Source organism: Budorcas taxicolor, chromosome 7, assembly GCF_023091745.1.
Source record: "Budorcas taxicolor isolate Tak-1 chromosome 7, Takin1.1, whole genome shotgun sequence".
Classification (NCBI taxonomy): Eukaryota; Metazoa; Chordata; class Mammalia; order Artiodactyla; family Bovidae; genus Budorcas; species Budorcas taxicolor.
This window is the reverse complement of record NC_068916.1, coordinates 79,782,674-79,798,686: the sequence shown is the minus strand read 5'-3', so window position 1 is coordinate 79,798,686 and position 16,013 is coordinate 79,782,674. Positions and strand designations below refer to the sequence as shown.

Here is a 16,013-nt window from a genome sequence, read left to right as displayed (position 1 = left end):
AGCCAGAATGAACAGATACGAATGCTAATGTAAGACAGAGAGGTTCAACAATATTACAGAGGGTTAAAGTCATTCATTTTGGTAAATAGTAAAGGGAAATAAAATAACTGATATTTCAAAAGATGTATAGACGTACTGTGTCCACACAGTATGTAAATTAGAACAGCCTTCCTAAAGGGCTATCTGACAACGAAAATCAAGAGACTTAAAATGTTAATACCCTTCATCCAATAAATCCTCCCACAGTAATTTATTACAAAAAGTAATAAATTCAGGCCAAGATGCATTTGTACAAAATCATCTTCATCATAAACAAGCACTTATTTAATGTTTACTCTATGCCAAGCACTATTTCATTTACTTTGTATCTATTTACTCCTCTAATCCTCACATTAACTCTATAGAGAAAATTCTTTTATTACTCTGGTTAAACAAAAGAGAAAACTGAGACATAAAGAGGTTAAGAGACTTGCTCAAGGTCACACAAGAAATTCCTGCTCAAATACGTATGCTATATTTACACAATACACTAAAACAGCCATTAAAAATAATGTCTTTGGGGAAAAAAAAAAAAACCAGAAAGGTGCTTACAATGAAAAAAAAATGGGTGTAAGTACTGAGGTCTCAACAGAATTGGAGATAATTTAGCAACTAAACAATAATAACAACTGGGTGCAAAATTGCATAGTTTTGTATTTATCAAAATACATATGTACATTCTCAAACAGATTACGAGGAAACAGCAAATTATCAACAGTAGATATGTCTTGTTGGTAGGATGCTTTTTCTTCATTCTTTTTTATTTTTTAAATTATGTATCCAATAAAAATACACAGTGATAATTTAGAAAAAAGTAGGACAAAAAAAAAATGTTTTTAAAAGGGTAGCTGGCAGCTAAGCAGATATGGAAAAGGTCAAAGCAATGTTAATGTCAAAGAATCAATGCCCATCGACTGCCAACTCCTCAGTCATTTCCCAGCTGGAAGGTGGGGTATGGGACGACTGACACACCAGAAATTATATAATCACAGCCATATGGTAAATTCAGCTTGCAGGTAAGTTTTGCTTAGCCCAAAGAACTTTAGTAATTTTGAATTGATTACTGGCATATAAAAATAAGGAGATTTTTTAAAATTCATGTTTAATTTTTTAAAATTGGAACATAATCGTTTTATAATATCGTGTTAGCCTCTGCTGTACAACGAAGTGAATCAGGTTTTCAGCGTTAGTTGCTCAGTTGTGTCCAACTCTTTTCGGATCAGGTATATGTATACATATAACCCCTCCCTCTTGAGCCTCCTGTCAACCCCCACCCCCACACTCCAGGTCATCACAGAGCACTGAGCTGAGCTCCCTGCGCTATTCAGCCGCTTCACACTAGCTGTCTATTCTACACACGGTAGTGTACACACGTCAATGCCACTCTCTCAATTCATCCCGAGCTCTCCTTCCCCTACTGCGTCCACAAATCTACACCTTTGCCTCTTTCTGTCCTGCAAATAGGTTCATCATAACACTTTTCTAGATTAACAAGGAGATTTATACATTACAATCTTGATCTCTGGTTTTTCTTGAACATTCAGAAGATTTGGCCACCATGGGTCCACAATCTATCTGCGTCATTCACTTATGTCCTGTGTCTGGCTCCTGGGGAATTGAGTTAGAGCCTCCTCGCACAGGTCCTTTCACTCTCAGTCCTCCTGAATAGGCCCCAGTGAGCATTTCCAGTGAAAGAAAGAAGAGACAGGGAGAATGATCACAGAGGTAGCAGGGCCACGTTCTCACGCCTGCCAGTGGTCACTGTGTTACAATGGGCAGGTTGCTTAGCCTCTCTGAATCTACTTTTCTGATTTTTAAAGAGAGTAAGGGGCCCCGCCTCACTGCTTCCCTGGAAGCTGTAGAGCACTTGCACCCAGGTAAAGTAAACAAACAACAGTGAGAGTAAAGCCAACACTATTCACTGAGGCCAGTGTTTGAATTATCTGTGAATAGCTATTCTTCAAGCTCTCCTCCTCCCTTTTTCTGGGAAAGAAAACAAGGTGTGAAAATGGCCTGTTTGTCCTGAACTAATCACACTCAGAGGACATCCTCCCACGCCCAGCCCCTGCTATGCTCACTCTCCTTCCTTAACTTCCATCTCACCAGAATAGATAACTTTACACCAGGGCAGGTTCTTAGAGACCCCCTTGGTCGACTATTTATTTCCTTGTTTATTTATCTAGCTGTGTCAGCTCTTGGCTACATCATGTGGGATCTTTCGCTGTCGGCACAGACTCTCTAATAACTCTGGCTTGAGAGCTCAGTGTGGCACGTGGGCTTAGCTGCTCCACGGCATGTGGGATCCTAGTTCCCCCACCAGAGATCGAACTCGTGTCCCCTGCTCTGCAGGGCAGATTCCCAACCACTGGACCACCAGGGAAGTCCTTGGTCAACTATTTTTCAGTTCTTGTTTTTATTAAACATGGACATAGCTGAATCATTCAGCATGTCACAAAATCAGCTCCATACAAAATCATCCCTTCATTCCCTTCCCCTTCATTCGCTCTCTCCCCAAAAGGTGGCTACTTCCAACAAATGTTTAATTGATTGAATACAACCATCATTGAGACCCAGTCCTCCTTCCTCCCCCAGGCCCCAAACCTCTACCTACAAATACACCGCCCCCTCTCCATACAGCTCACAGTTCACGGGCTTCACATACTCCTCACCCCACCACACGCCTGCTTTCTACATGCACCACACAAGCACCCATGTGACTAACACTACTGAATTCTCCAAGGGCTTGAATTACAATTGTCTTAAAAACAGCTGAACATCTGGAGAAATTCCAACCTTGTTGCTCTGCAAAGGAATGCAAATGAAACACAATGAAGTAACAGTTTAAACCTGTGATGAATGTATCAAAAGTAAAGAAGTGAAATTAGTCATATACTGATCAAGGCATGAGGAAAACAGTACTCTCATTGCTTGTAGTAATACAGATTGACTCGATCTTTTAGAAATATTATCAAACTAGGAAGAGCTACCAGAAGTCTCACAAGTGTCCACAACTTTTCAGTTGGCGATTACATTTGGAGTGTGACTCCAGGAAAGAATCACAGAAGAATAAAGCAATATGCTTAAAGACTCTCCCTCCAGTGTTATTTTTTATAACAAACAAATGGAAAGAACCCAAAAGGTCAGTTGAAAGGGGTATTATGCTACACTCATTTTATGTGTCATAATGTATTGATGCATCTGTTTGATACATTAAAAATGGCAAATATGAAGACTGTGTAGCATCTCTCAAATATTCATGACATAGGGTGAAGAGAAAACAGAAAACACAATTTGATCACTGATTAAAACCATCTAATCATGATAAATACAATCAATGCAAGAACATGAAGCTACAATCATTATGTAAATTTGAGAAATAAATGCCCACAAATTAACAAATAAATATTTAATAAATAAATGAGTACTCTCTTTATGCCAACAGCTCCCAAATGCCAACCTTCAGCCCAGTTCTCTTTTCCAAACACCTGATTCTTACATTAAACTGACCAACATCTCCTCTCAGATGGATAACAGGCATGGAAGATGTGACCCATTGCAGCAAACCCTTGTTCTTCCTTCCTAAACACATCACTCCTCTTGCAGCTTTCTCCATCCAATGGATGGCAACTCCATCCTGTCACCTGCTGAGAGAGGCTCCTTCATTCCTTTTCTTCCACACCCCACATGTAATCTATCGGGAAGCCTTGTTGGCTTCCTCCAGCCTCAGGCCACTTCTCACCACCTCCACCACTAGAGCCTTGGTCCGGGCCACTGTCCTTTGTCACCCGGACTACTGCGACATTCTTTCACAAGTTTCCCTATGTCTGTCCTTGTTCCATTGTCTACTCTCAGCAAAGCAGCCAGAATGACCCTTTTCAAGACATAAAACAGATCACAGCATGCGTCTGTTTAAAATTCTCCATGCTAAGTCACTTCAGTCATGTCTGACTCTTGGTGACCCTATGGACTGTAGCCCTCTAGGCTCCTCTGTCCATGGGATTCTCCAGGTAAAGATACTGGAATGGGTTGCCATTTCCTCCTCTAGGGGATCTTCAATGGCTCCCATCACGTGGAATAAAAGCTTGAGCCCTTCAGGTGGATCACTGCCCCATCCAGGCCCTGCTACCACCTGGCCTGATGCCCTCCTCCCCACTTCCTCACAAATTCTGCTAAATGCACACCTGCCTCCCTGTCATGCCTTGAGAAGCAAAATGTGATCACACATTGGCATTCTCGCTCGATCAACTCTCTCTACTTGAAACACTCCCCCCACCTCCTTCAAGTCTTAGCTCAGAGAGCATTTTCTCAACACTGTCCCTCCCGTGCCACCCACAAACACACACACCACACCTCAGCCCCACGCTCGGCTTCTCCCTTTTCTCATAACCCTGAGAATTTAAAAATACACTACACAATTGGCTTACTTATTTTGTTTATCTTCTGCTGCTTCTGCCAAAATGAAAGCTCTATGAAGGCAAGGATCGGATCATTGCCATCTTGCACTCTCATGTACCCCATGCTCCCAGTACAGTGCCTAGAACGTTGTAGGAGGTCGATAAATATTTGCTGAATGAATGAACGCTTGATGGTGGATTTAATTTGTTGTTTAAGTCTATCATGTCTATAACTCTATAACAGTAACCTCAGGGGCTTTCCCTGGTGGTTCAGTGGTAAAGAACCTGCCTGCCAGTGCAGGGGACACAGGCTTGATTCCTGGTCCAGGAAGATCCCACATGCCACGGGGCAACTAAGCCCATATGCCATAGCTATCGAGCTTGTGCTCTGGAGCCCAGGAGCTGTGTGCAGCTACTGAAGCCTGTATGCTAGAGTCTGTGCTCCGCAACAAGAGAAGCCACCTCAATGAGAAGCCTGTTCACCACAACTAGAGAGGAGCCCCTGCAGCAATGAAGACCCAGCACAGCCCAAAATAAACAAATAAAATCATTAAACAAGACAAAACCGTAACTGCAGTCACTCACAGAGGATTGGTCTGAGTCCACAGCTCTGAATGAGTGGGCCTTGTGCATACCACCATTTGTATCACTGGCTCCGTCCTCTAGAAGTGGTACCCTCCATCCAATGAGAGCACCTTCCAGCCAAAGGAAACCCTGCAGCATGACTGCTGGCAAAACTACCAGAGAGAATTCTTCCTTTTGTGGTTTTCATTTACTCACCTTCCTATACACACCCCCATTTCTGCTGCCATCCCCTCAAGAATACACTCTACCATTGCATGACACGCTTTCCATCTCTTCAACGACTCCCAGAAGCACCAGAAAATCCCACTCCTGCCATCAGATTTCAATGAGGGGGATTCACTCAGCAGTTAGAGACAGGAAAGGACTAGTGAAGGTTCCTGTACATCAGTGTTTAACCCAGTATACCATGCAGTCCTCCAAGCATTAGCCTCCTTCCCCATACACACTCAATTAGGCACATTTACTTCTCATTACCGAATATGCAATCATGAGTGCTAATAAAAACCTTTGCTACCCCCAACAATGCAATCAGTGCCATTAGCTCTCTCTCAGAAACGCTCCTCTGCTTTGGTGCCAAGTCTGCTCACTCATCCATTTATTTAGCCATGCATTCATGCACATATAACCTTTTCTACGTAGCAAAGGTCAAGTACACACCTACTATGTGCCTTGCCAGGCAAAAAGTCTGGGGAACCTGCCCTGACAGGTAAATGGTTATACTACAGAATGGTGAGGGGCACAGCAGAGATTTGACCAGGTGCCACAGAAACCCAGAAGAGGAAGTGGATGGAGAAGCCCAATTCCACTCCCAGGATGAGTTCAAATCCCAGCCCTGCCATGCTTTGACTATGAGAGTTGCGCAGTCAATTTCTATCTCTAAGTTCCATTCATAAGACAGACTTAATCATCCTAGTGCTTCCCAGGTGGCGCCAATGGTAAAGAATCTGCCTCCAATGCAGGAGACTCAGGTTCAATCCCTGGGTAGGGAAGAGCCCCTAGAGTAGGAAATGGCATCCCACTCCAGTACTCTTGCCTGGAAAATCCCATGGACAGAGGAGCCTGGCAGGGTCTCAAAGAGTTGGGTACAACTGAAGAGTCTTCGCACGCACACACAGACGCACCAGTGGAAGAACCAGCTCTTTCCCTTCTGGCAGGCTATAGTCCATGGGGTCACAAAGAGTTGGACATGACTGCGCACACACACACAATCATCCTAGCATCCCATGGGGGTGTTGCGAGGATTGCATGAGATGATGCCTAATCAAGTGCCTTGTCCAGGACATGGCACAGAGCGCATGCTCAGGAAACAAGGGCTACTAGGATTCAGCACCCTAATCTCAACCTTCGGACATGTGCCACTGCATTCCATTCTCCTCTTGCCTGAAAGGACAAGAGGAATCCCACAGTTCAGAAGGCTGAGATCAAGACAGAAAAATCCTCTTTCCTCTATTATACATGAACAAATAGGGCAGCAAATTCCCAAGGACAAGAATAGTCCTGGCCAAGAAGGTGCACAGTGGATGAGGCCCAAGAACGCATCAACTCTCCCTGCCTGGAAGACCTCAACCTGGGTTCTTCCACCTGTCAGACAATATGCTTCTCCCCTTCTCAACCTATACTTCCATCAAAGTCCCAGAGACAAAGACACTAGGAATCTTCATTCTGGATCGGGATATCTGGACCACAGATACAAAATGAAAGTGGGCTGACTGGTGTGATGGGCTGGAGATACATACATACATCACTCAGACCATCCATTATAGACGCATGCTCTATGCTGCTGGGGACTTGCTTTAGGGGCAGTGGCTGCTAAAAAATAATCTGGGGACGACACAGACACATCTACCTTCTATGAAAAAAATGTGCATGCATGAACCTCCCTCCCACCATCCCTGCCCTCTAGGTTGTCACAGAGCACCGTTTTGAGCTTCCTGAGTCATATGGCAAATTCCCACTGGCCATCTATTTTACGTATGGTGCATAGAAATCAATGAAAGTGAAAGTGTCAGTTGCTCAGTCATGTTTGATTCTTTATGACCCCATGGACTGTAGCCTGCCAGGCTCCTCTGTCTATGGAATTCTCCAGGCAAGAACACTAGAGTGGGTAGTCATCCCCTTCTCCAGGGGATCTTCCCAACCCAGAGACCAAACCCAGGTTTCCTTCATTACAGGCAGATTATTTACCATCTGAGCCACCAGGGGAGCCCTGTGGAAATCAATATATGTTAAAAAAAAAAATATATATATATATATGTATGCACACATGACTGGGAAGTTTCTGGAGAGATACACAAGAAATGGCTAGCAGCGGTTACTTCTGTAAAATTGGGGAGATGGGTTGTGAGACACAGAGTTCTAGATTCTATTTAAAACTCTTCTAAACTGTTATTTATATATGAGCATACATTATCTATCTATATCTACACTGACATCTCTATCCAACTCTGTGTGAAACGAAACACAATCTGGCTTCACAAGCCCCTGCTGGTAGTTCTTCCAGACGTGGGGGCTGGCCAGGAGGTAGAGGGATGGGTGGAGGGGGACTTACTGGTGTTGTGGTCTATGAAGTAATCCCCGACCTGTGGGTCGTACGCCTCTTCCCATCCCAGCGGCAGCTCGTCACTAATGCAGTCAGCGAAGGTGAGCGGTTTGGTGTACCTGGCAAGGGAGAGGAGAAAGAGACTCCGTCAGCCTATGGTCCCCAGAGAGCTGCATTCATGGCTGCCTATAGCCTCCCTGCCCCTCTGGGCTGGCCCACCAGATGCAGAAGCTCTGCACCCTGGCCCCATCATCCCCAGGAAGATGAACGCATATCGGAGCAACAGGATAAGGTCACCTGGGAGGGAGGCAGGGAATCTGCTCTGATCCCAACTTTGCCACCAACTGGGAAGGGATTCTGAGCGAGTCGCCTGCCTTCTCTGGGCCTCACTGCTACGTCTCTGAGTGAGGGGTCACAGGGAAGGGCTCGAAGGTCGAGCCTGGCTTCTGGACTCAGACTCAAATCTCTCTCTGGCTTCTCCACTCGCAGGGCACTTGGCCCACTCCAGCCCCAGCCGTCCTTCAGGCTCTGTCCATGTTTGTCTTACCTATTTCCCCTCTGAAAAGCTAGCTTGCTGCAGCATCTAGAAGAACAGATGTTCCCTCCCTGTGAGTTTGGCCAAACGCAGTATTTTTTTTGGCTTCCTGGGCTGGTTCCCAAATGCCTTTACCCACTGCTGTCCTTCTCTGTACAATCCAGGCCAAACTGATTTTTTAGCCATAACCACCCTCGAAGTCCCCATATTGGGACTTCCCAAATGGGGAGTGAGGTGGTGGTAAACACTCAGTCTCGGCGACTATGTCAGATAGACAGACCACCCAACTAAACAGACGAAGGTTTGTCAAGGCTCAAAAACATCACAAGCCCTTGGTCCAGCACTTTAGCCAGCATGCAGGGAATCTGGAAACACTGAAGTCAGCCTGAGTGGCCCCTTCAGATGGCCCGGTTAGTTTCTCCCCATCACTGCATCTGCCAAAAATACACACACATAATATTCTCCCTGGCGTGCTGCAGTCCACGGGGTTGCAAAGAGTCGGACACAACTTAGCAACTGAACAACAATATTCTCCCTCTCCCGTCTGCTCCCGCCCCCTCCCACTTCTGGAAGACTGTTGTGCTTCAACACTCTTTCGACAGACTGGCAAACTGAGATACAATGCAACCGGAGGAAAGATGAGTGGGATGGGGTCTAGGATTCCTGGTCAAGAGCTTCCCTCCAAGCCATAGGAGATGACTCTCCTAGCCCATGCAATCTCCTCCTCTCTTAAACCCACCCCAAATTAAGCTGAAAGCAAAATATGTGCTGAGACTTCCCTGGTGGCCCAGTGGCTAAGACTCTGCGCTCCCAATGCCGGGGACCCAGGTCCAGTCCTGGTCAGGGAACTAGATCCTGTCTGCTGCAACGAAGACCCAGCACAGCCAAATAAATATTTTAAAAAGAAAGAAAAGCAAAATGCGTGGGGAAAAAAGAAACAGTGAAAGAGCCCCTGGTGGATGGACCTAGTGTGTTCACATGCCACTACACATCCGGGGTCTGGTAGACTGAGAGCACAGCTACCTACTGAAGGAGTGGACAGCACCAAAGCCCTGTCAATCATTCCGCTGTATTATGGAGACAAGGATGAGGCAGAGGCCTATATGATATAAAACAGACTAAGCCCTGTCCAATTAGGGTTCAGTAGGCATCACTTATTAGCTGCTTAAGTATGGTAACTTAAGTGTCCCTCTCTGAGCCTCAGTATTTTTATCTAAAATGTGGGGATAATAACTCTCCAAGTTGTCAGGTTAAATAAAGTCATGATTGTAAAAACATTTAGATCCTGGTGCGAATGAATGCTGAAAGAACATTCTTCTCCACTTCCCAGAAGGGGAAACAGAGACGAAGAGAAAGATGAAATAACACTTTCAATGTCTACACCAATGATATTCAAGCAAGGCACTCTGCCTTCAGAGCCCTTGCTGTGAATCAAACGGTTCCCTTGAAAGTTGACATCTTCAGCTGAGCCCCATGGAAAATTTCAAGCCACTGTCTTAAGAATAAAAAGTGAAGAGATGGGGAAGACACAGGTGATTTATTTAGGCCAGAAGGCCCTTCATTTGGGAGCCCTTATGCCAACCTGGATAAAGTTTCTAAAGAGTTGTCTTCAGCACAATCCGCCACTACCCGGAAAGCCCTGCCCACCCCAAGACTTCAGAAGCAAGAGACCACGTTCCTCAGTTCCTCCTCCTCCTTAAACTCCTGTAAAATGGTTCATTCCCACTTCCTTATGGAGAATGAAGACCAGTGACCAACAGTGAAATCTCATCCAACGTCATTTCACCTAACACATTACTGAAAGGGTCTCTGAAGGAAAACTCTGCACGCAGGCCTACCCTGCGTCACAGCAAGTGACTCTCTTACTGAGGACAGATATATCTGGGGAGGGAACAGGAGTGCTTGGGCCAACCACAGTCAGATCCTTCTGGTTCATTCCTTTCCTTGGGTGCAGCCCTGAGAAGCCCCACCCACCAGCCTGGTGATGAAGATAGGAATCTTGTTATTTACACTTTGCAACCCAGAAAACCAAGAAGACAAAGATATATTCCCTCTCTACAGCTCCCTGAATCCATGAGTGGATCAAAATTCTTTCCCACCTCCCAGGATTGGGGCGGAGTTGGGGTGAGGTGGGGAGGAGAGGAAGGAGAACTTTCCTGGTGGCCCAGTGGATAAAAGTCCACCTTCCAATGCAGGGGACACGGGTTTGATCCCTGGTTGGGGAACTAAGATCCCACATGCTATGGGGCAATTAAGCCCATGTGCCACAATGAAAACCCAGGGCAGGCAAAAAAGATAAACAAAAATCTTCCGTGGGGATGAATTAAATGATTTCATCAATGGTGCATTTAAGCAATAGAATCTTATGTCCCCCACGGTGATCAATAAATATTTGTGGAATGAGTGAATACGACAATGAATATCTAAGAACAAAAAATAATGGTGTGTTTTATATTTTGCTAACATGGAAGAATGTTCTTAACATACTGTGAGAAAAATGACATTGTTGAACAAGAAATGCTTTAGGATATTGTTTTAATACAGTATTTTTGCCTGAAATGTGTGTGCGTTTGTAGAAGAGAAGCTGGAAAGATACACATTAAAATGCTATCCTGGTAGAGGGATTTTAACAATTTAATTTTTTTCTTTTTAAGCTTTTTAAAATTAGTTTCTCTGTAATATTTCTATCTCAACTGTAATCAAAATAGTTAATGATGGCTAAATCACGGCCTAGAAAACAAGTTTGTTCCCTCTCTAGGCAGCAGGTGCTTTTCCTCTATTTGACCAGTGAGAAAACACACCCAACATCTTGCAGCTGGAAAACACCAGAGGTATAACCTGAAGCCCCACCGCCTCACTCCAGAACCTGAGCTTTGCTAATAAAAACTGACAAGACCAAGGGAGTCTCAGGATGATCTGGAAGCTATGCCTGAGATACAGATGTCAAAGCTGGGCTGGGGGAAAATCGGAAGCAGGCAGAAGGCACCTGAGCTGCAGCCTGCTTACACCTTCAGTTTTCTACGTCTCGGTGCAAAGCTACTCAATATATTTGGATAATGCACAACGGCTTCAAAAAAAGACAGACGATTAATTGTTCTAAAGTCATTGTAACAAGGGATTCACTGAGCTCTCTGTGTGAGGCTGGAGATTTGGGAAGGAGAGTCAGGTCTAAAACACCAAAATGCATCACTTTTCCAGAAAACCATGAACTTTACTGCTTGTTCCAGCCTTGGACATCAAGAAGTCAAACCTGAAATAAATATTAGCTACAAGCATCAGTCATGTACCTGACACTGGATCTCCTACCAAAGCTGAAACGCTGATTCCCGCCTATGGTAAACGTGGACATTGTGCTCAACAGGTATAAAGAAGAGGAATCAAGAGGACCCAATGTTATCCAGAGGGGGCAAGGGGAGACAGGAAGGCTTTGGGTTTGATATTCGGGCTTCCCTTAAAAGTGATCATGGAGAAAAAACCAGAGGCCTGACATCCTGACTTCTACAGCTCTTCCATGGGAAAGAGAAAAGCTTCTATTGGAAGACTACACAACTTACAAGAAATCTGGACAGCAAGCTTCTCTGGAACAAATGCCAAGAGGGGGATGAATTATTCAGTGTGCAGGGACGTGTCATTCAGAGAATCAGGATGAAGAGAAGCATTTTTAGCTGTACAAGGATTTAAATACACACACACACACACGTATATATACATGTGCACCCACCCCTCATCCCAGAGACAGGAACTGTCCGTTTAAACCAGTCCCCTCTGGGAAACTGTGGGTGCTCCTCTGGCCTGCAGTGTTTCCCCTTGGGCAAGGGCCAAGAATGTGAGCTGGGAAGAGATGTCTGCTTTCAGATGCAGCCCGGACTTGGGGGCTTGCCTGCAACTCACAGCCCCCGTCCTCTGATGACATGATTCACACCAATCCTGTCCGGTGCGGTCCCTGCCTCCAGGCTCCAAGTCCTGGGCTGCTGAAAACCCAGACTGTGAAATCAAATGACCCAAATGCTGAAGGGGTGAGGGGGAGTGAGGGAGGGCGCCAAGAGAGAACCAGTTCTGCCTCTTCTTAATTACCAATCTCTGGAGGAACACAAACATTCCTGAATGTTTCACAACAGGCTCTCCTGGAAGAAGGGGCCCGGATGTGTTGCCTTGGAGACAGGTAGGGCTGTGTGGGATTACCTGTCCGGGAACGCGGGCCCCTGTCCTCTGTCCAGCTCCATGTCCCCACGACTGGCTGGCATTCGGTATTCAGATAGTGCGTCTTTTCTAAGGAGGCAGCTCAGAGGAGCGGAAAGCCTTCTGCCAAGTCTAACACTGGGTGGTGATTCTCTTGGGCCTGAAGAACGCGTAGCATATCTTTCATGTTCCTAGTGCTTCCCGAGCAATCTGAATGCTTCCCACAGTAACCTCTTTATGGCCAGCCAGCATGAGGCTGGCCCCCGACCGGGCTCTCGCCAGGGCCAGCTGGGAGGGATCACTTTCTAAAGGGCCCTGAGGACCACATGCCAAGAACTGTCCAAACTTTCAGCTGAACCTCTCCTCTCAACCCCAGGCACAATGGCCAGGCTGGCTCTTCCCGCCCTGGGGTGTTTCACACGCATGGTTCCCATAGCTCAGGACTGCACAACTCCTGAGGAGATGCAGCCATCTCCAGACTGCGGCAGAGCCCCAGGCCACACAGACCCTCGACTTCCACACCTGCAAGGCTGGGGTGGCTGGACAAAAGTGCAATCTTTGAAGCTCTCCTTTCTTCTTTGAATTCCATTTGGTTCAAACACCTTCGTTCATTCCTTAAACAAATCTGGGGATGAAAGTAATCACTGTCTCATAGTTGGTTAGGAGGGCTGAGCACACGAACCACAGCAGAATCTGAGCAAACTTCCAGCTACAGAAGTAGACAAAAGGACCCTGCCCTTACACCCCCAGCAGGGAGACATCCCAACCAGAAAGTGAATCCACAGGATCATTTCAGAGATTCGTGCTGTTCAGAAAAATACAACAGGGTAGTGGGATTAAGTGGAAGGTTGGGGTAGGTTGGGGCAATCAAGGGAGGCTTCTCGGAGGAGGTGATCTTGGAGGGGAGACCAGATGGTGGGAAGCATCAGGAACAGCCAGTACAAAGGCTTTGGGGTGGGATGATGTTGATGTGAAGAACAGAAAAGAAAGCCACATGTGAGCCACATACATCATGAGTGATGGAGTAGAGATAGACAGGGGCAGATGCTGGGTTTTTAGGACTTTGGGGTCCCTGTTAAGACTTTGAGAGCCATCCTAGTGCTGAGCTGCAGAGGGTGACCCAGAGAGGCTCTCTGATTCACCCTCTCCTCATCTCCTTTCTCTCTGCTTTCCATCAGTCCTCCAAGCAACAAGAATTTACTCCCTGGACACAATAGCCTGGCCCCATGCTAGGCACGACCAGAGCTCAGACATTTGAATAAGCCTTGTTTCTGCCTTCGAGAGCAGAGGGCCTGGCCAAGCAGCTGAGGCTTACCCTTAAAGGAGGGAGTAGCTTATCCCTGTGACAGTATGTATGGTGGTTATGCTACCTTAGACTGCGAACCATGGGCAATGAGAGGATGCAGAGATAGTTAATAAGATGCTAGGTCATAGGCATCCCTGGCCGCTCAGTGGTAAAGAGTCTGCCTGCCAAGGCAGGAAACAAGGGTTCAATCTCTGATCCAGGAAGATCCCACCTGCCATGGAGCAGCTAAGCTCATGGGCCACAACTACTGAGCCTGTGCTCTAGAACCAGGGAGCCGCAACTACTGAACCCACGTGCTGCAACTAGTGAAGCCTGCGTGCCCTACGGAGAAGGCGATGGCAGCCCACTCCAGTACTCTTGCCTGGAAAATCCCATGGACAGAGGAGCCTGGTAGGCTGCGGTCCATGGGGTTGCGAAGAGTCGGACACGACTGAGCGACTTGCCTTTCACTTTTCACTTTCATGCATTGGAGAAGGAAATGGCAACCCACTCCAGTGTTCTTGTCTGGAGAATCCCAGGGACGGGGGAGCCTGGTGGACTGCCGTCTGTGGGGTCACACAGAGTCGGACACGACTGAAGTGACTTAGCAGCAGCAGCAGCGTGCCCTACAGCCCTGGTCCACAATGGAAGAAGCCACTGTAATGAGAAGCAACAGGAGAGTAGCCCCCACTCGCCACAACCAGAGAAAGCCCTTGCAGTAACCAAGACCCAGCTCAGCCAAAAATAAAAATGAATTAATTTTAAAACAAAAAGATGCCAGGTCCGCTGTACACATGTGAAAGAGGAAAGGGGTGGGAGAAGGGAGAGACTGAGAGGATGGGGCGTAGTCAGGGGAGGCCGGAAGAAGGAAGCAGTCCATGGAGGATGGTGGCCAGCTCCGGGGCTAATAAAGAGGCAGGGTAGCTGCTACCCACAAAGGCTGAGGAACTGATGCTGGGGTGAAACCCACACCCTGCCTTTTCCACAGCCACAGGCGTGTCACCTAACCTTGTTAGGAGTTTCCTTCTCTGTGAAACTTAGAAGGTCCAATCTCATAAGGGTGTTGTGGGAATTAAATGAGATAACCCATGCAAAGTGCTTAGTACAGGGCCTGGCATGTAATAAGCCCTCAGTAAATGTGGGCTGTTAACGTGAACAGCGGAGAGACTTCCGCCCTCCCCGCTGTGAGAATTGTGTTATCTTTCATCTTCAGTTTGTTGGATATGTTTGCTATCACCGTTCTCATCATCGCTTTCCCCATTTTTCATCTCAAGAGATATCAGTGGTGGTTAAAACTCACAAGCTCTAGAGTCAGCCACCTGGGTTGCAAGGCAGGCGGCCTCACTTACTCACTCTGTCCCGTTGGGCATGAACCCCTAACTTGCCTGAACCTGCTTCTTCATCTGTAGAGTGGGGATACTCAGAGTGACTACCTGGTTAAAGTGAGCTATGCTGAGCCCCCGGCACACAGGGCTCCACCCACATTCACTTTCTTACCAGTTAGGTTTTACATCCTTTTCTAAAATTAATTTTTTGGGGAGTGTATTTGCTTTATAATGCCGTGTTCATTTTTACTGTCCAGCAAAGTGAATCAGCTATATGTGTACACATATCCCCTCATTTTTTAATTTCCTTCCCATTTAGGTCACCACAGAGCACTAGAGTAGAGTTCCCTGAGAGGTTTTATATTCCTTTCCACGATGAGGCAAAAACCTGTCCATGCTAATAGCCATTAAATCCTGAACTGTATTCCACCACCTCCCTCCCTAGAGGAGCTGGGGTTGATTAAACTCCCTGGTTTTTTGGAAATTAAACCAGAGAAAGTTGAGGTGACAGCTGGATTGGCTTTGGCTCTCAAATTGTGCACTCCAAAGAAAGCATTTACACCAGCAATTTCCAAGTTCTCTTTCTCTTAAACTCCTCCCTCCCTCTACTCCCCAGACACCTGTCTTGACATTCTGGTTATCCCACCCCCAGACTTCCTTCCTTCCCTCCTTTGGTTGGGCTGGTTTATCCAGATGCTTTCTCGCTCTGGACACTCCCTCCCATTTCTGGAATTCTATGGGGAGGGGAGGTTCCAGACTGTTCCCCCTACCCGCTCTAGTCTTCAACCCAGGCTTCAACAAACCAGTGGCTCACCTCCCCCTGATAAATCTAGCCTTCACTCTGCCCTACCCCCCACTGAGTTCTTGGGATCACACGCCCCAGCCTTGGGTCTGTTTCCTTCCTTCACCTCCATCCCCATGTCTCTCTGCCTACTCATGCCCAGACACCCTCCAGCTCACTGACACGGTGGTGACTGTCCTATTCCTCCAAATCTCACTTGCTGGAATTTAAGATTAAGATTCTGAGAAGCAAATTATGGGTTAGCAGGGCCAAGTCTGGCCTATACATATGTTTGCTTGTCTACTATAATGTTGCACTTTTAAGAATGGAATTAGCCTGCCTTTTGAAGTC

At 46.5% G+C, this 16,013-nt stretch overlaps 1 protein-coding gene across 1 annotated transcript in view; it reads right to left on the bottom strand.

Annotated features, from left to right (window-relative positions):
• WWC1 (WW and C2 domain containing 1) overlaps positions 1 to 16,013 on the bottom strand; it is a 154,533-nt gene that overhangs the window by 70,838 nt on the left and 67,682 nt on the right. Inside the window, exon 2 of the mRNA XM_052643593.1 lies at positions 7,567 to 7,676. Coding sequence (XP_052499553.1) covers positions 7,567 to 7,676 — 110 coding nt within the window. The remainder of the gene's footprint in view (positions 1 to 7,566; positions 7,677 to 16,013) is intronic.